This window comes from Lupinus angustifolius, chromosome LG11 (assembly GCF_001865875.1).
Source record: "Lupinus angustifolius cultivar Tanjil chromosome LG11, LupAngTanjil_v1.0, whole genome shotgun sequence".
Classification (NCBI taxonomy): domain Eukaryota; kingdom Viridiplantae; phylum Streptophyta; class Magnoliopsida; order Fabales; family Fabaceae; genus Lupinus; species Lupinus angustifolius.
In genome coordinates, this window is record NC_032019.1 from 6,142,032 (window position 1) to 6,168,643 (window position 26,612).

Here is a 26,612-nt window from a genome sequence, read left to right on the forward strand (position 1 = left end):
AACATTCTTTAGGCTAAAAATACCACAACAATTTATGCAAAGGTTAACAAATGTTCTAAAAGTATTATTTAGGGGGAAAGACCAAAATCTACCTTAAAAGATGATATTTCCAGAAGTGTTATTGAACTTAATTTTCCAATACTAATTTTTTATATTCCTTTAACAAAGTTCTCATACACCTAACATAACCATTATTAGAATGCAGTAAGTAAATAACCTTTTTCCATAATTAATTATGAATATAAGACTTCCCTTAACTATCAAATTTGCATAATTTCTATGGTATATAAAACGCACGATCTTATAATCTTAGGAATTATGTACACCATAATAGTATAGGGAAAGTGAGAAAATACAGAACAAACTTTGAGGAGCAAATATCACAACAATAATAACATTAACTCTGCCTTTGGACAAAAAAGGTTGCCATAAATGGGCCATTTTTCTGAGATGCCAAGGTACAAGGATTCTGTTCCATCTCACAACTGAACTATGTGTTATTTGTCTGCATGTTTTGCTTGATGTGAAGTGAAGAACAAATCAAATCTAATGAGCTGAACCCATTTCCTACATTATCTTCCCTTTTCCAATTCTCATTTCATTTCTCTCATTCAACCAAGTTCCTTCACAGAAAGTTTGAAACCCCAAACCCCTTTATGCAAACCAAATGTTAAGTACCCAGATAGATTCACCACTACCCTCTTCTAAAGGCAAACTCTTTCTCAGGTATGCATATCTTGTTTCACATTTCCTGCCACTTTCATTGTTTTATGAACCTTTTCTTTTCTATTCCCCCATTTAGAAACCCATCTAGTGTGAATGAACCTGGATCCATTCATAAATCCATATAACTGATGAGTTAAATTTAGGGGGAAATGGGCAGTGGCTGGGTACATCAAAAAACAAAAAAGATTCTAAATTTGGAGTGTCAATTGATTGTTTCATATTGATGATGGTTTATTGACATAAATAGATTTTATATTCTAATTATAAGCAGTAGTTCATTATCTGGATAGAAAGTGTTTTGCAGTATTTTTTATCTGATAGCAAAGCGAATGGTAAGGCTATGTATAGTTACCATTTATAGACACTGCTAGTTGGGAGACTCATACACTGAACCTCCCTTCAATAGGGTGAGCCTCAACAGAACAATAGTGTTGCTTGCCTTGTGACCTGGAGGTCATAGGTTCAAATCTTGGTCCTATTCGCTTGTGCACTAGGCCACCCTTTATAGAAGTTTGTTGTGGAATCCGAGTGCCAATTGATGACTTCTGTAGCGATTTGGTTAATGGACTTATATGAAACATGAGCATACAAATTTGTGGGATGTGAATTACATTTTGATGGCCAGGAAGTGAGATGGATGCATTTACATTCTGTAGTGTTGTTTTCTGCTACTATCTGTTCTGAAGTTTAATTATTTTTTGATAATCAGATAAGTTGATTTAATTGTTGAACTATGTCAATCATTCCAATTTTGCTGAACCATCTACTGGTACAGGTTGAAAGTTGAAAGTTGAAAGAAGAGGTGAATCATCCATTGGTTATTCTGATGCATTAGCTAATGTTGTTTGGGCTCCTACATCATCACTCAAGAGATTTTAGTTTACCACTTATTGCTATTTCTTTCTTATGTCCACTCAAATGAGCATTTCTAATCTGTGCTGTTTGACATGATTTCTCTACTTGTTGTAGCTCAGTTGTAATTAAAAGAACACACTCTCTCATCACTCTATCCCACCCTTGGTGGGAAGACGCGTGCAACTATGTACAACACATATTTCAGCTCAACAATATATGCTGTTAGATGTAAAGAGTCATTTACTTTATCTTCCAATGGCTACACAAATTTCTCGTATGAAAGATTCGACAGAAGCCCATCACATTGTTCATTATGTAGTGGTTGTTGTGATTGCTGTTCATTCTCCACTTGCAAAGTGCCTGTAAATTCCAGTATTCTGAATGGGCTAAGGCAATCTACTCTCCTTCAACTGCCAGCTTCTAGAAGGTTGATTTTGGGTAATGGATACCTGTACTTTTCCCGGGTACCATCTTTTGATCTCCACAGGGGTTGTTTTGAGCTTAACTGTTCTGTTAATGATAGAACTGATTGCAATAGAAGTACAAGAAGAACAAAAGGAAAATGTTTCTCTGCGGCTCCGCAAAAAGGAAGGGAAATTTGCCACACAATTGATTCTGATGATGTTGAATCAGTTCTCAGCTTATTGAGTGAAGAAGCAGATAAGGATTGTAGCAGTATCAAATTGAAGAATGCGTCTTCACCCAAAATAATGGAAGCAGAGAAGAAAAGAAAAAATGTAATGAAAGAGAGAAATTTGAGTTTAAGTAAGAAACTAGAAGCAGAGAAGAAAGGAAATTTGAAGCTACATGAGACATCCACTATAGACTTGAGAAGAGAAAATGAAAAAACCAACAAAGAAAGGGAAACCTTCAATAAAAGTGAGAACAATAGGAAGCGAAGAGATGTTTCTAGTTGCTCATCTTTTTACTCGCTTTCATCAGGAGATCTTCCAAGTGACTTGGAAGTTCAAAATAAGCATGATTCGGAAGAATTATCAGCAGTATATGAGAAAGATTATGCAAATCACGAGGGACAAGTAAAGGATAAACTCAACAGGCAAAGAAATTACTCACAGAAGCTGCATGGTTTTTCAAATCAGGAAAGGACTGCATTTAGTGCTAATAATATTGATTGGAACCTAAGGAAGAAGTCTGAAAAGAAGCCGACTGACGTGACTATGCAAGAAACATTATCCACAAAAGAACACAAAGATAGGCATTCAAGAGCATCTAGAACTCATGAATCTAGTTATTGGAACACATCTATTTTACGCAAGCAAGTCGAATGTGAGGAAGATAATTTATCTTTTGTCAAGGATTTGGATAAGAAAATGGAAAAGGCATATATTAAAGCAAGGGAGATAAGAAATCACCAATCTACAGATACACAAGAGTCTGGTTATGATGAAGTTGAAACGACTTTGGCTTCAAAGAAGACATTCAGTGGCAGGGAAGGGAACCTTGAGATATCAGGAACATTGTTACGTGAAAGAAGTGATGAACATAAAAAGTTTGTGGGATCTACTTCTACCATAGGAAAGGTAACTTCAAAATCAAATAAGACATTCAGTGGCAGGGAAGAGAACCCTGAGATATCAGAAACACTTTTACACGAAGCACGCGAGGAACGTAAAAACATTGTTGGTTCTACTTCTACCATTGAAAAGAATGTAATAAATAGGAATTCCCAGAAATATATGGGAAAAACAAAAGTTGAGGACACTGAAAGGACCTTAAATACTCGAATGAAGAATTTGAGAGAGGAAAAAGTTTCAATTTTGAGTTCTGCTCAGGGAGTAGAGGAGCAACAACACCAAAAAGGAGAAAAGATTGTTACACAGGCTAAAGAGAGAAGAAAGTCTCAGCGATTTTCTGAAGTATCACAAATTCATGAGAGTAATGTAGAAGATACATCCATTGTGAAGTCCAGAACTAGAATAAATGACCAGGAAGGGAATTCAAACTCAAGCACAGATGCAAGGGTTACATGGCGTCAAACAGATAAAAGGACAAATCAGAGTATTCAACACGGGAAAGGGTTTGAACATGACAGCACCTTATCAGAAGGGTATGGCAGTGATGAAAAGCAAGTTTCCAGTTCTCAAAGAATTTCTAGGAAGGTGAGGTTCGTCCCAAAAAGTAAATCAATGTCAGTTGTTAAAACCAGAGAGAGCTATTGCCAAACTGATGAAAGGATTACAAATATTGACTTGTACAGTGAGGGCCAAAGACCAATGAACCTATCAGTTTCTGATGAAACTGTCTCAGGAGAGGAAGCCAGCTTCCACGGATCACTGAATTTGGTTTCCGAGGCTGGTAAACGTGTTATATTGGCACCAGGTGATGAACAGAGTTCAGAAAGAATGTTGACCCCTTCCTCATCCAGATTGGTGGGTCAAAGCTCAGCGCATGTTGAATTCAATGCTGAAATTACAAATCCTGGGATCGTCATTGAAAGTTCAGATAGTGGCTCGTCTGCTCTGTATGATAATGCAGGAAGAAGTCCCATTTTTCTTTCTGAATCATATTCTACAGATGGAATTCATCAGGCCTATACCGAGCCTTCTAACATCATAGCTCTGGAAGGTGGTGCCCTTGGTTCAGCTGATCGTTTAGAGAAATCATCGAAACAGTTTGTTGATGAGTTTGTTGAGAGGGTCAGGCATGAAGTCACCACTTCAGAAACACAAGAGCTAGATGTTACTGGAAAAAGGTTGGCCATTGAAGATGAAGGAAATCAGATCTTCAGTTCAAGGAAAGAAGGCACTCAAAATGAGTCACAGTTGAAGGAGCGTGGTTCTAGCCATTCCTCTGGGTTTCCCGGGACTAAAGGACCTTCTGATGAAATGTGGGATGTAAATGAACCATCTGTTGAGCAAATTCTTGTAGCTGAAGAACCAGAGATCAGCAAGGAAACTGAGAAAACAATTCTCAGTAGAACTGGGAGGTCCATGTGGAGTATGATTGCAGATGTTGTTCGATTACGTTGGGGCTCACGTACTGGTTCCTCCAATTCAGCTGGAAGATCAGGTGAGAGGAACTCGCCAAACAAGTCTGATAGTGAGACATGGTTTTCAGGGCAGGAGCATGAGGAAACCAGTAAAAGTAATGTAATAAAGGAAACAAGTGTACTACCACAAACCATGACTTCGTCAAAACCAAGTACACTTTATACCCAAAGTGAGGGAGAGGTGTCTGACACTAAAAGACTGAAGGACAAAGGAAAAAATCTTGAATTTAGGTCATCTTCTCCAAATACATTGGAAAGTGGATCAACATCATTAGGTGCCTCATATGCTTCGGGTGATGAACATGCTAACTGGAGTGAAGATGGAAAAGATTTGAAAGTCAGTACTTCAGACATAAAAAATGTGGAATTCCCAATTCCGTTGCCTGCCAGAGGACCTCCTTTTGTTGGGAAAATTGTAAATGTTGGTGGATCTAACATGTCTGGAAGTGAGCCGATTATGCCAATCAAGGAACCTGTTGCTCCAGTGCAATTTGAACCGCCTGGCTTAGGGAAAAAGGATGAAGAGTTGAAGCAAAGGAAGTTTCAACGCAACACTCAAGTTTTGAGAGATAGGTTTGATGACTGGGAAGAAGCCTACAATGTTGAATTTGAGCAGCGGAGAGTGGATGAAATGTTCATGAAGGAGGCACTTTTGGAAGCTATGAAAGCTGCTGATACTTGGGAGGTCCCTGTTGGTGCAGTTCTTGTGCAGAATGGAAAAGTTATTGCACGGGGATGCAACTTGTAAGTATTATATGATATTATTTCATTCATTGTAATTGCCTTGTTTTTTTAATTCATATCATCTGTTTCAGAGTAGAAGAATTACGGGACTCCACTGCTCATGCAGAGATGATTTGTATCCGAGAAGCTTCAGGCCTTCTTCGAACATGGAGACTATCAGTAAGTTTCCTTGTTCTATATTTGAAGTGTATTTTGGTATCGCAGCCAAAGCTTAGCTCATTTGATATGTTTCTCTTATATTGTTTTAAGCAAGCGTGACTAAAAATGTGACAATATCTGTGTACTAAAGCTTAAATTCATCATGGTTCAGGCCAATTCGACCTCTTATATCTTGAATACATGAATGGCAGCAGACCTTACACTTATATAGCACTGATAATAATGTTTCACATCCACATGTTGAAAGAAATCAAATGCTTGTCATATAATCTATCAGTAGATTAACTTAGCAGGCTTAGAACAGTACTTTTTTCCGTTGATTGATAATGTTAACAACCATGTTATGGTAATTGGATTACTCTATAATTTATTATTCTTTGCTTTTATGAATGTTCGTAAATAGTGTTGAAGTTTTATCCGATAAATAGATAACATTCACTATCTCAAAATAAATGCTTGTTTAAAATAAAAAATGAATTTCATAGTAATTCCAATAGTTATGTTAAAATCACTTAAGGCAATATTAGTTTAAAGGGATTGAAGTTAAAAGAAAGGAAATGATGTATTATTTGGACTTACCTTTAGGCTAGGCATACAAATCATTTCCCTCTTCCAATTCTTTTACCAAAACTTGCTTAAAGAATCACTTGGTAATTTGGTACATCTTAAGAAATGGTAGATACGTAGTGGTATTTGATACAACTTAGTAAATTACTTTGATTGTTCATTTGTTTAAGGACAAAACTCTCCCACTTTCAGGACACTACACTATACGTCACGCTTGAGCCCTGTCCTATGTGTGCTGGAGCCATTCTTCAAGCAAGAATAGATACTGTTGTGTGGGGAGCTCCCAATAAGCTTCTTGGAGCTGATGGTAGCTGGATTAGGTATGCAATCAACATGCTTCTTGTATTGTTAATAATTGTATGGTTGCAAAGGGCATATGAGAATTATGGCTCTTCCATGTTCTTGAATCTTTACCTATTTCATGATAGAATTAGTCTCTTGTTATACCTTCAATGCTCCTTTTGTTATCTTTGGTTAAATTATTGGTCATGCCTTAAAAGACCTATAAAAGTTTATATATTATAACTAGAAAAGGACTACAGTTCCCTTAATACATGTGCCCTGAAACATAAGTCACAACTAACTGCATTTGATGAGTCCAAATATTCTGACTATAATGTGATAACTGTTCAAATACCATACTTATTGATCAGTGAGATTTCATTAATAAGCCTATAAAAATGGTTTCTTGGGATATTTCTATACCATTGCCTACCTCTTTTTATGTCAAAGTTCCCTCTATGCCTTCTTCAGAACCTCAGTGAATTGCAATTTTCTTTAATTATACCTGGGCTTCCTCTTGTTATACTAACCGGAATGGAGTCCTCTTTGGAAATTTTATTAATAGAAACAGCCTCTCCGCATTTGCGGGGGTAAGACTGTGATTGCGTTCATTTACTCTTCCCATATTCCACTAAGTGGGAGCCTGATGCACTTGACAGTCCTTTTTTTATCATCCCATGAAATACTTGTAACACATTTTTAAGATATGCAAGATAAAACATAGTGCCTGTATCTTTTTTGTAGGCTTTTCCCTGATGGAGGAGAAAGTTCATCTGAACCAAGAGATATACCACCTGCCCCAGTTCATCCATTCCATCCAAGGATAAAGATAAGAAGAGGAGTCTTGGCCTCAGAATGCGCAGACGCAATGCAGCAATTCTTTCAGCTGAGAAGGAAAAAGAAGAAAGAAGAATCATCAAATGACCCATCTTCCCTTCCTATTACTCACCACCACCCCTCCAAGTTTCTTAACAAGATTCATGACATCTTTCATGTAATGTTTTGTTTGTAAAATAAAATTGCAGACACAATGTTTCCTCATGTTTTAAATGAGCAACTGAATGAAATTTTCAAACATGATTTATGGTCTTGGTGAAAGGCATAATGTTCAATTTCTCACGTTATATTTATTCAGCTAAGTTGTCCTGGGCAATAACTTTTGCAAACCAACCATTGTTGTCAACTTTAACTTCACGTTAGAGCTTTGAAAATTTATTTAGTAGGCATGGTAGGAATAACATTATTTGTACTATTATCTGTATCAATTCTGTCACTCCTTTTATTATTTTACTTTGTTACAGGTGAAATCAAATACCAGAAACAAGAAACAATAAGCAAAAGATGCCTAATGAGGATGCAATATGATAATCTGCACAGAAATTTACTTTACCAAGAACATGATGGACATGCACAGTACAACTTCTCTGCGACGCTGGTTAAAAAAATTAAAATCATGTGATGTATTCTTTAAATTTTACTTTTTTGACTAATTAAACATTCTTTAAATTTTATTTTCTTGACTGATTATGAGTTACATTAAAAGTGTTACTTGGTGAAGTTACACTGGATGATGATAGACCATAGTGATATAATAAGAATTGATCTTTGCACATTAAATGTATGAGAAAATATTTGTTGTCCGTTTGATTCTTGGCATTTTGAAAATGTCTGTAAAATATAAAATGAATGGTAAAGATAAATAAATTCACATATAGCAAGAGTTATCTAATTCTGATGTGGAACTCATAATAAAACCTATTGCCTTTCCCTCTTTATCTTTCATTTACTTGAAAAGGGTGAAAGTTGGAGTATTAAATATTAAAGATCATTTGCAAGAGAAATCTAGAGTATGTACAACGATTGAACTGCAGATAAAACATCATAATCACCTTGATAAATTAGAACATCACATATTAACAGAAAGTGATATAGACATCATACTTAAATATGGGTCATGTGTGGAAAATAGTTGGTAAAAAATCATGCTCTCATAAATATGAAACCTTGTTCCTTTTCTCTTCATTCCTCATCCACCCAACCTTTTACCATAGTAAAAATGAAAACCAAATGTGCTCAAAGGATAACTTAGGCCACAACCATACTATATATGGGTGTGAATTAATTAAATCTACAGATAAATACGATTTTAAGGGGCCCTTGATGAAAGGGAAGCTAATTATACCTATGCTTATTTGCATTGTTAACTTTCCTTGTTAGATTATTAGTGGTGATGTCACATTCAAATGAAGGTTACATCTCTCCTTCCATATATCATTCACGCAATACTTCTCAATCTTTCCAAGCCATATCATAGCTTATATATAAGAAGGTAACTCTCTGATCTCTAACAAACCATAACATACAATGGCTGCAATGTTCTGGGCATTGGTTTTAGCAAGCCTCTGCTGCCAACTAGCATCAATCAATGCCCAAGCACCAGTAACCACACCATCGAAGTTGCCACCCACAATTCCAACTGCAACTTCCCCATCTTCGGGCTCACCAGCTGTGACCATAAAACCACCCATTGCAGCATCATCCCCTCCCGTCACAAGCAAACCGCCATCGGCAAGCCCTCCCACTTCCAGCAAACCACCAACTGCAACCCCACCGCTTGCAAATGTGGCTCCCAAATCAGCCCCCACGACATCACCAGCTCCCAAGGTTGCTCCGGCTTTAAGCCCAAAAGCCCCACCACCACAACTACCAAAAAGTCCACCTGTACCAGCTCCCACATTGCCATCACCTACGATATCCCCAACACCAGTCCAAACACCACCAGCACCTGCGCCAGTAAAGGCAACACCAGCGCCTGCACCTGCGCCGATTAACAAAGCACCAGCACCTGCACCCGTTCTTCCACCACCAACTCCAGCACCTGCACCTATCACAGAGGTACCGGCACCCGCACCTCAACCCCACAAAAAAAGAAGACATAAGCACAAGCACAGGAGGCATAAAGCACCAGCTCCAGCACCAACTATTCACAAGAGTCCCCCAGCACCACCAACAGATACTACAGAAGATTCGGATACAGCCCCAGCACCAGCCCCAAGTCTGAATTTGGTAATATCATCTACTAGTAAAATACCAACTCAAAATTAAATACGTAAACTGCTACTGACAAAGCTTAATATTTGAAATATATAGCCAAATCTAGTTATAAGCATGACATTGTTATGACACCATCTTGTGTTTTTTACTCCACAGAATGGTGCGCTGTCAAACCATCGGCAAGGGAGAAATATATGGGCAACAGCTGGAGTTGCTATTATTGTTTTGCTAGCTGTCACTGGCTACAGTTGCTAGCAATCTTATAGTGACCACGGATTCACTCTAAACAGTTATTTGGTTTGCATAATGTAAAATCATTTCATGTGTATAGATCTAAATAATGAGAATCTATACCGATGATTCTTTCTTTATTTTTGTGGTGATATTTGCTCAGAAATATTAATGGATATGAATTATTGAATTACGAAAAGAAGCAGGAGACTGGAGATGTCATACAAAAATGTCTATAGTTATCAGTCATCACTTTAAACTTGATCAATTTCTGAGTCCATCTTTGTTTCCACTCGAAAGTCATACTCCACAATAAGTCCAAGATTGTCAACTAATTTGTGATGCCGAAGACATCCTGCACACTAGTAAGATGCACTTCCAATTACTTGAAATAGAATAAGCACTTGAACAATACTAATGTTATAAATATATCCTGCAGAACTACTGAATGCAATATGACAATTATCACTAAGGTTTCCAAAAACAAAAGCAGACTTAGCAAAAGAAGCTAACAAAAGGGGACCTTGAAAACTCTACAAGCACACATGAGTACAAGTTTAAAACAATGATGAAAAGAACAGTTTTTCGACAATATTGTGAAACATACAGATACAAAGTACATGTTCATAGGAAATAATAGATACCTGTACAAAAACAGAGCCTCTTTCGTAAGCTACCCGATTTACAAGCCTCTTTGTTCTTTCACCACAAGAGTTACATGTAAACTCTACAAGCAAGCTTCTTCTTGGAAGACGCAAATCAATAGTAGCATCCTGAACATGAGACAACATAATTAACACATTTTGATTAATGAACAACAGACAGAGTAAATTCTCAAAAAGAAGACGCTTAATCACCACCAACAACCTTAGTGCAACAATTAGGCGTAACATAAATTAGTACAAAGAAAGAGAAATGATTACAATTGTAACAGTTCATCAGAAAACAGATTGCTTTTGAAATAGCATAGCAGAGGAAACTAATTGATACTTTCTTAGATATAAAACCACTTTATGAATTGATTGACATTCAATAACAACAATGAAGTCTTGATCCACTAAGTGGGAAAATGAATTTAAGACATATCAGCAACAACAACTAAGCCTTATTTTACTAAGTGTATAAATTAAATACTACTTGATTGACATTATCTTGGAAATTATGAAGCCAAAATATATCATTGCCTTCAATTTAATTAAATGACAAAAATCACTACAGCTTAGCAAAGCTAAAACCAAAATCAATAAGAAAAACAAATAATAAATCACACAGTTATGCTTGTCTGCATCACAATTGACCATATTATACACTGAAATTGAATAATTGACTAAAAACCTTAGCATAATTTTAATGCCAAACATAAATGATGGCTAAGAGCATCTAATCTAATAGTCAACAAATTTGTTTTCCATACTAAACACTCACCCAAAAATATCAGGAAATCATAAACCATAGGATATATAACCCATTTCGTTTATTTTTTGGCTTTGACCAATATCTCACGGAGAACTAATCCTCAGACATAAAACGGTGGTTATATAAAACTCTTCCCAAAATGAATGGTGACTCAATGATTCAAACACCTTAGGGGCATAGTCCACTTACACTACCACCAAGATTATTGAGTTTTTTTAAACTCATTTGATGACATTATATTTATTACAAATGTTATACCTATGTCTATGAACTATGAAGTACATAAAAATGTAATATTAATACAAATAATAACTTAACTTTACATGTCAACCACATCACCAAAAATCAAGTAATTAACAAGTTCAAAAGAACTTATTTTTACTTATCCTTTTATCTGCTGAAGTAAAATGTGTTAGCAAAAATATTAAAAAAAATCACTGACCACTTTTGAATTGTCTGATTCAGGTTCTGGGGTAATCCCAGTATCATGACCCGCCAACCCATTAACCCTAAATACCCGACCCGAGAAACTTGCTGCTAAAGAAGAAAACCTTGACCTGAAAGCAAACCACTTTTTTTGTTATGACACTAGAAAATCAATGCCCAAGAAATTCAAATTGAGAACAGTGAAATATAAAGATAAAAACTTTGACCAGACCCAGAAACAATTTTAAAAATTTAGACGGGGATTATGGATAGGAACCTAACCTAGAAACTGTAATTGAAGGATAGTTTAGGTTAGAAGGTGAGAATGGAGGGTAAAGGTTGAAGCAAAGGGACTGAATTTTTGGATTTAGTTTGGAGGAAGAGAGAGTAGGAAGAAACGAAGGGACACTGGAGACTGTGCTTGACGCCATTGTTGGCTTTTGAAATTTATCTACCAATTCTATTTTCTATATATTGGCCCAAATAGTTTTATATTTTTTTGTTAGACTTAGACTACTTGGGAAAATGGTTGTTTAGTTGGGAAAGTTAACAACCTAACACTGGTTATTCTGTATATATATCTAAATAACATTTTTATTATGGAAAATAAAAACATATAAAAACTGTATATCCAATAAATGACAATATATAAAACTTTTCTGCTGTGTTATCAGATAAAATAGGTCATAGCTTTGTCTTGATGCTGCATGGTTTTGTAGTCAGCAACACTTTAATTACATGGATATATGTAAAGTTATATTATATATATAGAAAATTGTATTGCTTTTCTTTTCATTCTAAATCATTTTATTCAAAAAGATCATGCTTTTTTTCTCTTTACTCACTTTTGTTGCAGATTTTACACAAGATGGGATAATAATAATAATAATAATAATAATAACACATGAAGTACATGACAATGTTTTACCAAGGTATAGTACAACTGAGCCTTTTCATTAATTTCTATTTCACGTGAATAATGAAAATTGTATACAATTGAGGATGATATTTGGCAAAATATACCAAATGAAATAATCAAGTTGATCAATAATACATCAACTTGAAAGAAGACTACTAATCTGTATCCAATAAATATGGCAATGGCCTTATTATTAATTAGTCTTCCTCATCCACTTCATGAAAAGGAAGTGGTACTGTCTCCACTGCTCTAAACTTGCCTGCATTATTTAGATGCTCATTCTCCAATCTGCACCAATCAAATTTATTTATTAAAGCATTAGATGTAACCATCTTCACTTTAAATGATTTAATATTAGTATTTGAGACAAGTTATGCATGTATCTTAACAGTCCATTTGCATGTTGGATTTTGGAGGAAATGGAAAAGGAAAAGGAAAGTTTGAGATACATGAAATATATTTGTGAGATGACCCTCAAGTTTTCTCATTTCTATCCAAAACCAACTCGCAAACGGAAATAAGTGAAATAAATGAAATTTCAGTTCACTTATTTACCTGAAGAAATTCCACAGCCCTCTTCTAATAACTTCAAGAGCTGCTAAAAATAAGCTTGTTACTCGATAATCAACATTTTCAAAACTTGAATGGATGACAGTTTGCAACCATGCAAGCCTCAGAATAAGATTTAATCCCTGCATAAAAGTTTTTCCATGGTCAAAATAAGCTTTAAGAGAGTAGGGCCCATACTTTGTTAGTCTCAAAAGAAATCATAATTTGTTTCTATTATGTCTCCTTAATATTAAACAAAATATTATCATGTGATATTATCTTGTCTTTCTTTTTTTGAGGAATCTCACTTTAATTTGTATAATGGCCTTATCAGCATTTCTTTTGAGAATATGTTTATTCTCCCACTTTGCAGCATATTATCATGAACAACACCTAATAATAGCATAGGTTAATGTCCTCTTTGCTAAGATGTTAGAACATGGTAATTATTAGGCTAATTTTGATAAGTGATAGGTTTATAGCAGTAATTGTTTATGTACCATGGAAAAGTAGTAAATGGCTTTTCTGCTAAGCATTAATTCATTTCTAAGCCATGGATTCTTGGAATTGATTTGAAACAAACCCCAATCTTTTACAAAGTCCCAATACAATTGGTACATAGTTGCTGCACTTGACATGATCACAACAAGACATAGCCATATAACACTTCCATCTTTCTCATAAGCGACTTTAGCACCTGCTGCTAACATTGCTGATACATATTTCCCTAGATTCACAAGGTGGCTTGTTTGGCCTTCATCAAACCATCTTCTAGCACACTACAAAAATCATTAGAGTCACTTTAGTATTATGCTATTGGATTTTAGAATATGCTTCTAGAGAAGCAGAAATTTAAGTATTTTACCTGCATAGCCCTCCAATAATAGGGTAGAAATGACACTGCATAAGCAAGATCTCTATAGTGTTTTGTTCTCATGCAGTAACCATAGTCCTGAGTTTTGTAGCTTCCAGTTATGTAGTAACATGCTACATATTCTAGGTTCCTGAGCATTGGCACCTATACAGTAATGATATAATTATTAAGGGTGCTTAATTTCTTCCCTTATTGCAAGCTATTTATTATCAATAATTGAAGTTTCCAACAAAATGTACCTGACTGCAAAGTTGATCAGCCATGAAAAAGTCTAGCATGACAACCTAAACAGAAAAAGACAGTGTAAGATTTATGGCCACAACAACATATCTTATTTCTAACTTTAAACTTTTTGGAAAATTAGTGGTACTGTGTATTATGCTTGATGACACTATGTTACAATGATGATAGTGGGATACACTACCTTATAAAGGGGTGACAAAATTATGTTCCTTATCACACAAAGGAAATGATAACGGCTCGACCCGTATATAATGTTGAAAGGACACACCAGCATTAGTAAGAAGACCTGCACATGTAGTAAAAAGAAAGTTACATTTAAGCTATGGCTAACTTAAGTGTTATGCAATTAACAAGTGCCTATAAAAATGCAGAACTAAATGTACTATGTAGTGATATACCAAAAGAAATTTTTTTACCAGTAGAAGTAGTCCTGGAATGCCTTGAACTTGGGCATACGAATACCATTTAGTCAATAGAGTCAGATGAAGAAGCATTACTCCAACCACAGCAGTCATTCCCATTGTACAAATTAAGAATGTATCTCTGTACTTAAGGTCTTTCGTCGGGGTGAGCTCAAAAATGGAGCTGTAATTTATACGAGTCTTTCTCCACGCAAGAATGTTGCAGCCATAAAGAAAGAAATGTAGAAACATTAGGCTGAACATGCTGCAAAAATAAAACATCAACTTAATAACTTATTAATGTTCAAGTGCTATGCAAATATGGATGGAATATGCTGCTACAAGAAGTATATTTACTTACCTAAGCACAGGGTACACAGTTTCCATGTAAACTGAATGTTGTTGTGGTCTGTACAGACCAGTTACATGAGCCATTATAACATATCCGGCCAAAAGCGCCAATAAGCATCCAGTAAATAGTCCTGATTTTATAATAAAATCATATAAATGTTAGAAATTAACTTTAGTTATGAATTATGAACAAGGAATTTTGAATAATTTTTATTTTTTGTAAGTTTTAGCTTGCAAACAAAATCAATGTGTTCATACATGAGGAAACACAAAGTCATCAGTGACTCAGTGCTAGTGAAACTCATTTAGGCACCATAGCCATTTAAAAAACATTGTCATGTTGCTCCTATTGGTTAGTGTGATGGGCCTTTTGAGTTTGAAGTTCATTTTTTTGGATATAGTGGTGCCATTCCTTTTATGAATTAGTGGCTTGGAAGGGTCCATATAGGATTTTCTTTAGATACTAATGGACACAAATCAAACAAGCTTAAAGCTCTATAGTCTATACCACAATGATTGATTAGCACAAGACAAAATAGTAAAAGTGGAAAATAAAAAGTTCCAATCTTTGGCCAAAAGTAACTAACCAATGAAGAAAGTTATGGCATGTGATTCTTTAGCCTGACTTGTTCTAAGGTACTTCATGGCCTTTCTTCTATTGTCTTCAGCAAAGTTTTTGACAAATAGCTCCTCAACTTCATCAGCTAACTTCATCACCTGTCATTTCTGGGACTAATAAGCAAATAAAGCTGATTCACAAAGTTAAAAAAAATCCGGTGCAAGTGACAGACAAGCATATCTAATTTTTATTTGCATGATTATGAACATCTTTTGGTGCAGACATGAATTATAGGAGTATTGGCCACTAGGGATTGTTGATGAAACTTTTAGGTGCAAGGATAATTGTTGGCCAACATGTTAACATGATCTAATATAGTATCATACACATTTTTCATTGAAGTCGGATATTTTAGTATGCAACAGTTTTAACCTAGGCCTGTGATTTACCTTGTCTGAGCTATTGAAATAGGAACTCTCAACTACTTTGAGATAGATTGGAAGAATTTGTTTTGAAGTGACCTGAAAAACACGAAGAATTTCATTTTGTGAATAGTTGAAACTCCTATTTAATTAAAATCAACTTTGAATCCTCTAATAATCCACATACCTTGTCAAACTTCTTCAGAATCTTTAAAAATGCAAGCATATTCAAGTTCCTGAAAATCAAGATAATGGAGAAAACATTATATTTCGCATAATAAAATCCGATATATTTGTTATGTTTGTCAATCAAATAAGTCTCTATGTGACCAAATAAGTGTGGGATTGTTATTATACCTATAAACTTTGAGATATCCTAGTCCTTTGTAGAGTTCAATGAAGCCTCCTTTGATCATCTTTTCTGCATGATGCAACTTTGTTTTGTTAACATAAACCTTGCTACCTTCTGCACCACATTTCCTTGATGACTGGTTAAGCAAATCTTCCCAGACAAGGTAACTTATTGACGAGAAGGTTCGGGATGGCGTTGTCAAAGGAATGTTTATCCTTAGATTCTTTCCTTTGCAATTGATGATTCGACCAGAGTGTGTCCTCATTTTCCCATCTTCTCTTTTCATCTGCATCGATTTCCCGAACTCATCCGCGCGAGGGGAGTCTAAACATGGTACTTCATCTTTATCATCTGTGCTAGTTTCCTGTATTTCTTCTTGCAGTTCTCTGTTCCTAACAGAGTCCTCCTCTGTATCCAATAAAAAAAGTATAACTATTTTTTCTCATGACTATTTCATCTAGTGTGTTTTTCCATAATAAGCAAAAAAATTAAATTATTGTTTAAGCAACCATATATTAAAACTAAAACTGATTCACCTATGATAAAGATTTCATATTCAAATGCATATAACTGTAAATATGTGCCCACATGATGCGCTCATTTTAAAGCATATATGATAACAAAGAAGAGAATGTGACACCAAATTTACATGTTGTAAGAAAATAACTAAAATGACATGAAGTGCATGCATGGATTTCCTTTTACTGGTTAGAAAGGGTCCAACTTGAACACATGAAATTATCAATTTGCTGCGTTAAGAATGCATGATTGATTATAATTTATGTACCATTAGAGAATGTGCATGAGATAGATTGGTCCTCCTTCGAATCCTCGGAACACCCTTCTTTGCCGTGCTTCTCCATGAATGTTGATTTAAGCTCAAGCAATATTTCCATTTGTTTTTTCAATGAATCGCCTCTCTCCATGTATTCTTCTTCCTTTGTTCTGTAGAACTTATTAACCTTGTTTAGTTGCTGGTCTAAACATGCAAAAAACTCTTTAGTAGCATCAGTGTCAGCAAATTGTTCTAGCAGTTCTGTTTCATAAATGTCCCCCTTAATAGTTGATGAAGCAAGTTTCCTATGGACCTGTTACAAAAAATAAAAAGTCTCTCAATCTTATGAACCACTCGAATATGCAATATCGAACAACTATGCTTCTTTTGTCTTATAAATTGAGAAATTACTTGAATTGTTCCATGATCTCTATGTTGATGGCCAAATAGAGAGTAATTCCTTAGTGATGAAATGATGGACTTAGGCACAGAACTACTTTGGTGCATGCTATTGTTGGTATTATTAAGGACTTGGTATTTTTTTAGGCCTTTCTTGAGCTGCCAATAATCCACAAAGGCTTCTTTCCATTCTGGAATGAGTTGCCCCTCAAATTGCTTAGAGAACTTCACCATCTTTACTCTCTATTCGTTTTTCGATGGAGAATTAAGAACAAGAAATAAGGTTCTAGCTGATATGTAATACCTTGTGAGTGTTCAATAAAAACCCAAGATAACATTATATATGAGGCTGAAAAAGGTAAAGGTATTTGATTGATATTGTGGTAGTGATGCTTTGGAGCACATTCTATAATATACTTAGATACTGTGTTTCTCCACTTGAGGAATTGGCATGTACAATGGCCCGGTTCGCCGGAAAGTAACCAAACCAGCACCGGTTATGATCACTTCTCGGCCAACATGTTCATCAAGATTTTGAAATGGTTTGGAATTTAAAGAGGTTTGGAGTGGGGTCAAATTGCACTATGCATGGCCTTTTTTCATTTAAGGGGAGCTGAATAAAGTTTGATACAATAATTTAGAAGCAAAAACATTTTTGATATATATGACACTTTATGTGATAGTGTCCTATAAGTTAAGTCAAGAATTGCTCATTTGTTTTAAAGTGAAGCTTATTGGCTAAATTATTTGCTAGCACAAAAAAGTGTCCTCTAATTAGACCAGCTAAGAATTCCACTATTTCACGATATCTAAAAGCTACAATTACTTTCACAACCTCTTCTCCACTTTCATTAAGCACCCCCTTTCGTTTGCAAATGTTAAAGTTGAGTGCTCACGTGTAAGCCTAGAGCAGCAAATGCACCATCACTAAAAAGAAACATAGGTTAGTTATCTCAAATCGTGTCTCGCAGTAATGAAAAATTTATGTCAATTAAAAATTTTAAACATTCTTCATTATCATTGGACGAAAAATAATTTGGTACAACATATCTTTATTCTCCTTAAAGCAGCAAAGAGGTTCATCCTCATCAATTTTTCTCAATTCAATTCTGAAACTCGGATTGATAAGTGGTAATGACAAGACAAATTTTGTTCCTCTACAAAGTAGAGAAGAATAATATAACCACTTTCTTGCTCCCCTCTTTCTCATGCCAAGAAAAATAAAATGTATAATTATAAAGTGGTTTTAATGAAATTCTATCTAACACCCTTATCTACCTTTCAGCGGAATTTTTATTTCTTTAAATTATTGGTGGTATACATTAGGCAACTTCCAATTGTTACATGGCAGAATCTTTGCACCTTTGGATATAAAAGATTAGGCTCACTTAAATCACCTAACTTTAACACATGGCTCGTATAGAATAATTATTTCATATTACATGTACAAGATGTAATTTAGGGTAAGCAGCGCAATATTGTGGTTGATATCTAAGGGATAAGATCCTCTTCGAGTAGAGTGGTTGCGATAACTTTTGTCATTATTTTATTTAAAAGTAATTTAAACTTAGACTGTTAGTATTTTTTGTAAGACATATATCATATTCCTCATTTAGTATTAGAGTCTTCAATATTGGAGAAGATCTTGCATTATCGAATAAGGGTGGTAATAAATCTGGTAGACTGGTACCTAGCTGATTGCATTTAGTGGTTGTTGTATAGCAAAGGATCTTCATTGTTCTATTCCTTGGTTCTAAGCCCACTACCTAGCCAAATTGTGAACATGATGGGATCTTCCATAAAAATTAAGATACAAAATTCAAAAACATGTAGTTGTTTCACTCATGCTCCTCTCACACAAAGCCTCCTTTGATCATCTTTTCTGCATGATGCAACTTTGTTTTGTTAACATAAACCTTGCTACCTTCTGCACCACATTTCCTTGATGACTGGTTAAGCAAATCTTCCCAGACAAGGTAACTTATTGACGAGAAGGTTCGGGATGGCGTTGTCAAAGGAATGTTTATCCTTAGATTCTTTCCTTTGCAATTGATGATTCGACCAGAGTGTGTCCTCATTTTCCCATCTTCTCTTTTCATCTGCATCGATTTCCCGAACTCATCCGCGCGAGGGGAGTCTAAACATGGTACTTCATCTTTATCATCTGTGCTAGTTTCCTGTATTTCTTCTTGCAGTTCTCTGTTCCTAACAGAGTCCTCCTCTGTATCCAATAAAAAAAGTATAACTATTTTTTCTCATGACTATTTCATCTAGTGTGTTTTTCCATAATAAGCAAAAAAATTAAATTATTGTTTAAGCAACCATATATTAAAACTAAAACTGATTCACCTATGATAAAGATTTCATATTCAAATGCATATAACTGTAAATATGTGCCCACATGATGCGCTCATTTTAAAGCATATATGATAACAAAGAAGAGAATGTGACACCAAATTTACATGTTGTAAGAAAATAACTAAAATGACATGAAGTGCATGCATGGATTTCCTTTTACTGGTTAGAAAGGGTCCAACTTGAACACATGAAATTATCAATTTGCTGCGTTAAGAATGCATGATTGATTATAATTTATGTACCATTAGAGAATGTGCATGAGATAGATTGGTCCTCCTTCGAATCCTCGGAACACCCTTCTTTGCCGTGCTTCTCCATGAATGTTGATTTAAGCTCAAGCAATATTTCCATTTGTTTTTTCAATGAATCGCCTCTCTCCATGTATTCTTCTTCCTTTGTTCTGTAGAACTTATTAACCTTGTTTAGTTGCTGGTCTAAACATGCAAAAAACTCTTTAGTAGCATCAGTGTCAGCAAATTGTTCTAGCAGTTCTGTTTCATAAATGTCCCCCTTAATAGTTGATGAAGCAAGTTTCCTATGGACCTGTTACAAAAAATAAAAAGTCTCTCAATCTTATGAACCACTCGAATATGCAATATCGAACAACTATGCTTCTTTTGTCTTATAAATTGAGAAATTACTTGAATTGTTCCATGATCTCTATGTTGATGGCCAAATAGAGAGTAATTCCTTAGTGATGAAATGATGGACTTAGGCACAGAACTACTTTGGTGCATGCTATTGTTGGTATTATTAAGGACTTGGTATTTTTTTAGGCCTTTCTTGAGCTGCCAATAATCCACAAAGGCTTCTTTCCATTCTGGAATGAGTTGCCCCTCAAATTGCTTAGAGAACTTCACCATCTTTACTCTCTATTCGTTTTTCGATGGAGAATTAAGAACAAGAAATAAGGTTCTAGCTGATATGTAATACCTTGTGAGTGTTCAATAAAAACCCAAGATAACATTATATATGAGGCTGAAAAAGGTAAAGGTATTTGATTGATATTGTGGTAGTGATGCTTTGGAGCACATTCTATAATATACTTAGATACTGTGTTTCTCCACTTGAGGAATTGGCATGTACAATGGCCCGGTTCGCCGGAAAGTAACCAAACCAGCACCGGTTATGATCACTTCTCGGCCAACATGTTCATCAAGATTTTGAAATGGTTTGGAATTTAAAGAGGTTTGGAGTGGGGTCAAATTGCACTATGCATGGCCTTTTTTCATTTAAGGGGAGCTGAATAAAGTTTGATACAATAATTTAGAAGCAAAAACATTTTTGATATATATGACACTTTATGTGATAGTGTCCTATAAGTTAAGTCAAGAATTGCTCATTTGTTTTAAAGTGAAGCTTATTGGCTAAATTATTTGCTAGCACAAAAAAGTGTCCTCTAATTAGACCAGCTAAGAATTCCACTATTTCACGATATCTAAAAGCTACAATTACTTTCACAACCTCTTCTCCACTTTCATTAAGCACCCCCTTTCGTTTGCAAATGTTAAAGTTGAGTGCTCACGTGTAAGCCTAGAGCAGCAAATGCACCATCACTAAAAAGAAACATAGGTTAGTTATCTCAAATCGTGTCTCGCAGTAATGAAAAATTTATGTCAATTAAAAATTTTAAACATTCTTCATTATCATTGGACGAAAAATAATTTGGTACAACATATCTTTATTCTCCTTAAAGCAGCAAAGAGGTTCATCCTCATCAATTTTTCTCAATTCAATTCTGAAACTCGGATTGATAAGTGGTAATGACAAGACAAATTTTGTTCCTCTACAAAGTAGAGAAGAATAATATAACCACTTTCTTGCTCCCCTCTTTCTCATGCCAAGAAAAATAAAATGTATAATTATAAAGTGGTTTTAATGAAATTCTATCTAACACCCTTATCTACCTTTCAGCGGAATTTTTATTTCTTTAAATTATTGGTGGTATACATTAGGCAACTTCCAATTGTTACATGGCAGAATCTTTGCACCTTTGGATATAAAAGATTAGGCTCACTTAAATCACCTAACTTTAACACATGGCTCGTATAGAATAATTATTTCATATTACATGTACAAGATGTAATTTAGGGTAAGCAGCGCAATATTGTGGTTGATATCTAAGGGATAAGATCCTCTTCGAGTAGAGTGGTTGCGATAACTTTTGTCATTATTTTATTTAAAAGTAATTTAAACTTAGACTGTTAGTATTTTTTGTAAGACATATATCATATTCCTCATTTAGTATTAGAGTCTTCAATATTGGAGAAGATCTTGCATTATCGAATAAGGGTGGTAATAAATCTGGTAGACTGGTACCTAGCTGATTGCATTTAGTGGTTGTTGTATAGCAAAGGATCTTCATTGTTCTATTCCTTGGTTCTAAGCCCACTACCTAGCCAAATTGTGAACATGATGGGATCTTCCATAAAAATTAAGATACAAAATTCAAAAACATGTAGTTGTTTCACTCATGCTCCTCTCACACAAACAAAGTGGCATCTTTTCAGTTTTTTTCCTAGACATGGATTGCAAAATCTCCATTATAGTTGTGAAGAACTGTCATTGCCCTTAAGATACCTGACTCATATATACTTGTTTTATTTTGTATTTGTGCCCTCTCTCTCTAACTGTAGTATTGTATGCATGGAAAATAAATTTCTGCACATATTATACAGGCAAATTTTGAAGTATAATTACAATGATTACTTTAGTTAACAAATATTACCAGTTTGCTAACAAATTATAAGAGAATATCTGATAAGATGAGTTCTCACTTAGTCACTCATAAAATAGAACCTTATATGTCATTGTCCGCTAGACCCAATTGGTTAATATCTTCCTTGGAACATTTGAAGCTAAAATAAATCCTTCCTACTTGGGTAAAAAATTATGTTATTGTGATTACATGTTTTTGAAGGCAACTTTATTATAAAACATAGATACATTGTGAATAAATATTTTTTCCTATTTGGCATGGCCTGTATCATAAATTTTTTAACTCTGACATTCTTTGCTATTGATAAAAAAATAAATTTGCAATTATTTAATTTCAATATTTAACAAGTTGATATTTTCCTAATCAATCATAATAAATAACATAGTAAGTGACACAATCCCTTTCACATACGCGTATAACTTTACCTTGTTGGCCCTAAAAAACTGAATAAACTAAAATATCTGCAATTATATGCAAATGGTGTTCAATCATTGCTTAAACATCATATTTACCAATGTCTAAAACAAAGAGAAAGTAGTGGTTGAGAAGTTTCTAACAGTAGAGGAGCTAGCATAATAAAGTACTGAACTTTTGCATGCTAATCACGACTAAAATAGTAACTGAAGCACCAAAATAGGGTCTAACACTTGTTTAAAGCTAAGCCAATAATTAATATCAATCTTGATATAATATCAATTGCATGATTAAGCAAACCAGATAGGATATTCATCAATTATATATAGGCTTAATGGTATTAATGTCTGCTAATCCAAATGATAAGGTCTGAAATTTTATTATGGATTCATGTAATGCAAATAAAACTATTTGGTGGGTCCCCAAGAAGATACTCTAGAAAAAAATGTAGGCTAAATGATTTACTTTAAGAAAAACATAACATATACTTGAAGTAGGTAAAGAAAAAGATTAGTAACGAAATCTAAGGCTTTTAGGATATGGCACCAATGACTGAGCATGAAAATGTTGGTCTGATTAGGATTGCATAACATTTGGTGCGCCATTGCAGAACCTATACCCAACCCACGTCTGTGTTTATTTTTTCTGTATCATTATTTACATTATCATTCATTCTCCTCCGATTTTTAGAAGAAAAAAAATGTATATATTAATAGTGTATAAACATTGACTCTTCAAAAAATTAAATGATAGATAATACAATAATTTTATATAAATCTTTACATTTACATTTTACATTGCATAGAAATTACATTATTTTTTAGAAACAAACAGCATACATTTGACCCCACGTGCCTTTTGATCTTGACATATTTTTAATAATTGATTTTGTAAAATTGATTTCGATTAATATTGAATTTAAAGTGGAGTAATTTTTGTTGAAATGTTTTTATTTTAAAATCAAGTTTGTTTAAAATTTTGGTATTAAAGTTCAACCCAACACAAAAATTATATTTTTGTCATATTTGGTCGAATCATAATTTTCATGCAAAACTGGTTTTGTTATATAATTATCAAACATTCCAAGTTTTGAAAAATGATTCTGCAAGCTACTGAGATGAAACTAGACACAACTCTTCTACTCATTTCACATAACTTATTACGAATACTAAAATTCGAATATAAAAAATAGTGGTTGGATTGAGTTGGATCTAAATAATAATCAACCCAGCTCAATATGGCTCACTTAAAAAGTGGATTAAGTTGAATTAACTTCTTTTTTCAACATATATTAAAAACAATATTCTTTCTAAAATAATTATAGGAATGTAAATTAAATTAAAAATGTGTCACATAAAGCAAATTTCAATTAAAAATCGTATCCATCTCAAATAAAGTAAAATTTCATATTACCAGTTTTACATGAAACATAATTCCCATATAAGATACAATAAAAATAATAATCGAGTCTTAATCTTATTAAATAAGATTAGCGACATGGATTGATGAACATCATAATATTCTATCATAAATTATTTTTATTGACAAAACACTAATATTTAAGCTTTTTCTAATATTTTTGTCTATGTTTTTTCTTAACCTCACTTTGCCTCTAAAAATTGGACTAAGCTTTATTTGATTCACTCTCCTTGGTAATGCTTTTATTGGTCTCCTTTATACATATTTAAATTACCTAAGACATGATTCTAATATCTTTGTTAGAACTTATTTGAATTTTCTTCCTAATACATTGATTAACATTCTCATATCTGTTAAGTCAAAAATAAGGTAAATAAAAATCAAGTTACAACTCATTAATTTAACACAAGTCAAAATGCACTACAATAAAAATTTCCTGATTTAGTAGGGAGAACTTTGTGGTTCATAACTTCATAATCATTCTACATTTATTAAAAATAATTGTCTCCATAAAATATACAAGTGATTCAAATCACACCAAAAAAAACACTAAAAATAGCTAGCAAATTTTAAAATAAAAAATAAGCAACATTAACCCACTAAAATTAATAAGTGTTATTTTTATATGGCAACGTTTTTTTTTTTCTTTTTTAAGAAGAGTGGGAGGGAATGCACTTTTAGGAATTTGAACATGGATTTTCAGAGATTGTCTCCTAGTTCTATGAATTAAGGTTAATTAATTTGTTTGACAACACTAACTTATACCTGTTATTTCATAGATTATATCTTATTGAGTTAGTTATAATCTTGTACATTTATTGGATGTTAAGGAAATAGATATTTATAATTTTGAAGATAAGATGGATAAATCGCAGGTAGTAATCCAGAAGAGGATGCAGTACTGAATTATACACCTTTTCCCCCATTGTATATGGTTCATTTCCGGGACAAAATTTTATGCAATTTGAGCATTGACTTAATTCAAACATGCAAATAAAGTATTTTCTGCCATAGTTTAAACTCTCACATGTTTGTGGAAGATAAAGGTATGCAATTTTATCATACTATGCTAGCTAGATATCGTAATAAACAACGGTCATTCAACAACGCAATTTTGAACAACGTTGTTGAAAATGAAACAGAAGAATATCAACAACGCATAATGAAGCAGACACTGTCAATTTGTGTAACTTCAACGGCGCATTTTTGACAAAGCGTTGTTGTGTCTTTGTTGAACAATTGATTTGGAATCAATATACATGGAGTGTAATTCATTGAATCATTTCTCTTCTTATCTCTAACTAACCCACACTTAATTCTCTCTCATTCTTTCTCTTCTGTTTCTGCAACACACCTTCACATTCTGTTTTCTTCTTCTAAGTGCAGTGGCACTGTTTTTCTCCAACAATTGGTATCAAAGCTAGTTAGATCATCAATCTGCATCACCTTCTTCTTCTTCTCCTCATCATCTTCATCCTCAATGGGACACACGAGTACAAGCTTCCCAGCAAGCTTACCAGTGCTTGATGGAAAGAACTGGAATAGATGGAACATCCAAATGAAAGCAATCATGGGATTCCAAGAAATTGCAGACATAGTTGAGCTCGGTCACCCTCAATTAGGAGCAGAACCTTCAGAGCAAGATCGAGTAGCATTCAGGGAGAACAAGAGGAAAGATTGCAAGGCTATGTGTCTTCTACATCAATGTGTTGATGAGGCACACTTTGAGAAAATTGCCTCAGCTCAAACATCACAAGAAGCATGGATAATCTTGGAGAAATGTAACAAGGAAGCAGATCAACTGAAGAAAGTCAGACTTCAAACAATGAGGAGACAGTATGAATTGATTCAAATGGAACCGAATGAGAAAATTGCCCAATTCTTCAATAGGGTAATCTCTCTCACAAACCAGATGAAAGCATGTGGAGAAAGCATGGCAGATCAAGCTGTTATAAAGAAAATTCTGAGAACTCTCACCCCCAACTTTGATCACATAGTAGTTGCTATTGAAGAATCAAAGAAACTGGAAGACCTCAAATTAGAAGATCTTCAGGGGTCCCTCGAGGCTCATGAGCAGAGGCTCATTGAGAGGTCAACTGATAAAGTTAACCAAGCACTGCAAGCTCAAACCTTCAAGAAGGGGAGATATCTTGGCAGAAACAATGAAAGAAACCGAGGAAGGGGAAGAGACTTCAGGGGGAAGAATTTGGCTAACTCAGAAGTGCAAGATCAAGAAAGAATTGATCTTGATCAAGCATCAAGCTACTCAAAGAGAGGAGGTGGTAGCAATTGGAGAGGAGGAAAGAAGAGACTTGATAGGAGAAGAATAAAATGCTTTAATTGCAGCAAGATGGGACACTTCTCATCTGAGTGTCAATCTCAGCCAAG

The 26,612-nt window shown here is 34.4% G+C and overlaps 4 protein-coding genes across 13 annotated transcripts; 2 read left to right on the forward strand and 2 right to left on the reverse strand.

The window, feature by feature from the left end:
* Positions 426 to 7,916, forward strand: LOC109360365 (tRNA(adenine(34)) deaminase, chloroplastic). 7 transcript variants are annotated; one of them, XM_019605201.1, is made up of 7 exons: positions 426 to 726; positions 1,436 to 3,019; positions 3,146 to 5,335; positions 5,407 to 5,494; positions 6,254 to 6,381; positions 7,088 to 7,337; positions 7,645 to 7,916. In XM_019605201.1, the coding sequence occupies exons 2-7, from the start codon at positions 1,767 to 1,769 to the stop codon at positions 7,675 to 7,677; spliced, it is 3,942 nt and encodes a 1,313-aa protein (XP_019460746.1). In that variant the 5' UTR covers positions 426 to 726; positions 1,436 to 1,766; the 3' UTR covers positions 7,678 to 7,916. The 7 variants fall into 7 exon arrangements, with proteins under 7 accessions (XP_019460746.1, XP_019460741.1, XP_019460744.1 ...); XM_019605196.1 differs by having other exon boundaries at positions 1,436 to 1,528; positions 1,696 to 5,335; XM_019605199.1 differs by having other exon boundaries at positions 1,502 to 1,528; positions 1,696 to 5,335.
* Positions 8,602 to 9,822, forward strand: LOC109360367 (lysine-rich arabinogalactan protein 19-like). Its single transcript, XM_019605202.1, has 2 exons — positions 8,602 to 9,409; positions 9,554 to 9,822. The coding sequence occupies exons 1-2, from the start codon at positions 8,708 to 8,710 to the stop codon at positions 9,650 to 9,652; spliced, it is 801 nt and encodes a 266-aa protein (XP_019460747.1). The 5' UTR covers positions 8,602 to 8,707; the 3' UTR covers positions 9,653 to 9,822.
* On the reverse strand, positions 9,797 to 11,966 carry LOC109360368 (DNL-type zinc finger protein). Of its 2 annotated transcripts, none has more exons than XM_019605203.1 (4): positions 11,753 to 11,964; positions 11,487 to 11,601; positions 10,273 to 10,401; positions 9,797 to 9,990 (listed from the first exon to the last, which is right to left on the reverse strand). In XM_019605203.1, the coding sequence occupies exons 1-4, from the start codon at positions 11,899 to 11,901 to the stop codon at positions 9,883 to 9,885; spliced, it is 501 nt and encodes a 166-aa protein (XP_019460748.1). In that variant the 5' UTR covers positions 11,902 to 11,964; the 3' UTR covers positions 9,797 to 9,882. The 2 variants fall into 2 exon arrangements, with proteins under 2 accessions (XP_019460748.1, XP_019460749.1); XM_019605204.1 differs by having other exon boundaries at positions 9,873 to 9,983; positions 11,753 to 11,966.
* Positions 12,557 to 20,945, reverse strand: LOC109361274 (phosphate transporter PHO1 homolog 1-like). Of its 3 annotated transcripts, none has more exons than XM_019606676.1 (15): positions 20,314 to 20,945; positions 19,915 to 20,215; positions 19,231 to 19,535; positions 16,146 to 16,243; positions 15,976 to 16,024; positions 15,816 to 15,887; positions 15,395 to 15,524; positions 14,818 to 14,938; positions 14,472 to 14,721; positions 14,237 to 14,341; positions 14,052 to 14,096; positions 13,804 to 13,956; positions 13,439 to 13,717; positions 12,945 to 13,081; positions 12,557 to 12,677 (listed from the first exon to the last, which is right to left on the reverse strand). In XM_019606676.1, the coding sequence occupies exons 1-15, from the start codon at positions 20,533 to 20,535 to the stop codon at positions 12,587 to 12,589; spliced, it is 2,358 nt and encodes a 785-aa protein (XP_019462221.1). In that variant the 5' UTR covers positions 20,536 to 20,945; the 3' UTR covers positions 12,557 to 12,586. The 3 variants fall into 3 exon arrangements, with proteins under 3 accessions (XP_019462221.1, XP_019462222.1, XP_019462220.1); XM_019606677.1 differs by having other exon boundaries at positions 16,146 to 16,191; positions 19,179 to 19,535; XM_019606675.1 differs by lacking the exons at positions 19,231 to 19,535; positions 19,915 to 20,215; positions 20,314 to 20,945 and adding exons at positions 16,928 to 17,228; positions 17,327 to 17,958 and having other exon boundaries at positions 16,146 to 16,548.

Coding starts and splice junctions, on each gene's coding strand:
- LOC109360368 (XM_019605203.1), bottom strand. CDS start 11,901: ATGGCGTCAAGCACAGTCTCCAGTGTCCCTTCGTTTCTTCCTACTCTC. Junction 10,402..11,486: donor AATCAGACAATTCAAAAGTG/GTCAGTGATTTT, acceptor TCTCATGTTCAG/GATGCTACTATTGATTTGCG. Junction 9,991..10,272: donor GAGGCTCTGTTTTTGTACAG/GTATCTATTATT, acceptor GCATCTTACTAG/TGTGCAGGATGTCTTCGGCA.
- LOC109360367 (XM_019605202.1), top strand. CDS start 8,708: ATGGCTGCAATGTTCTGGGCATTGGTTTTAGCAAGCCTCTGCTGCCAA. Junction 9,410..9,553: donor CAGCCCCAAGTCTGAATTTG/GTAATATCATCT, acceptor TTTACTCCACAG/AATGGTGCGCTGTCAAACCA.
- LOC109361274 (XM_019606676.1), bottom strand. CDS start 20,535: ATGGTGAAGTTCTCTAAGCAATTTGAGGGGCAACTCATTCCAGAATGG. Junction 14,939..15,394: donor TGCCATAACTTTCTTCATTG/GTTAGTTACTTT, acceptor TTATAAAATCAG/GACTATTTACTGGATGCTTA. Junction 13,082..13,438: donor CCATTTACTACTTTTCCATG/GTACATAAACAA, acceptor ACTTTTATGCAG/GGATTAAATCTTATTCTGAG.
- LOC109360365 (XM_019605195.1), top strand. CDS start 1,767: ATGTACAACACATATTTCAGCTCAACAATATATGCTGTTAGATGTAAA. Junction 5,336..5,406: donor ATTGCACGGGGATGCAACTT/GTAAGTATTATA, acceptor CATCTGTTTCAG/AGTAGAAGAATTACGGGACT. Junction 5,495..6,253: donor TTCGAACATGGAGACTATCA/GTAAGTTTCCTT, acceptor TCCCACTTTCAG/GACACTACACTATACGTCAC.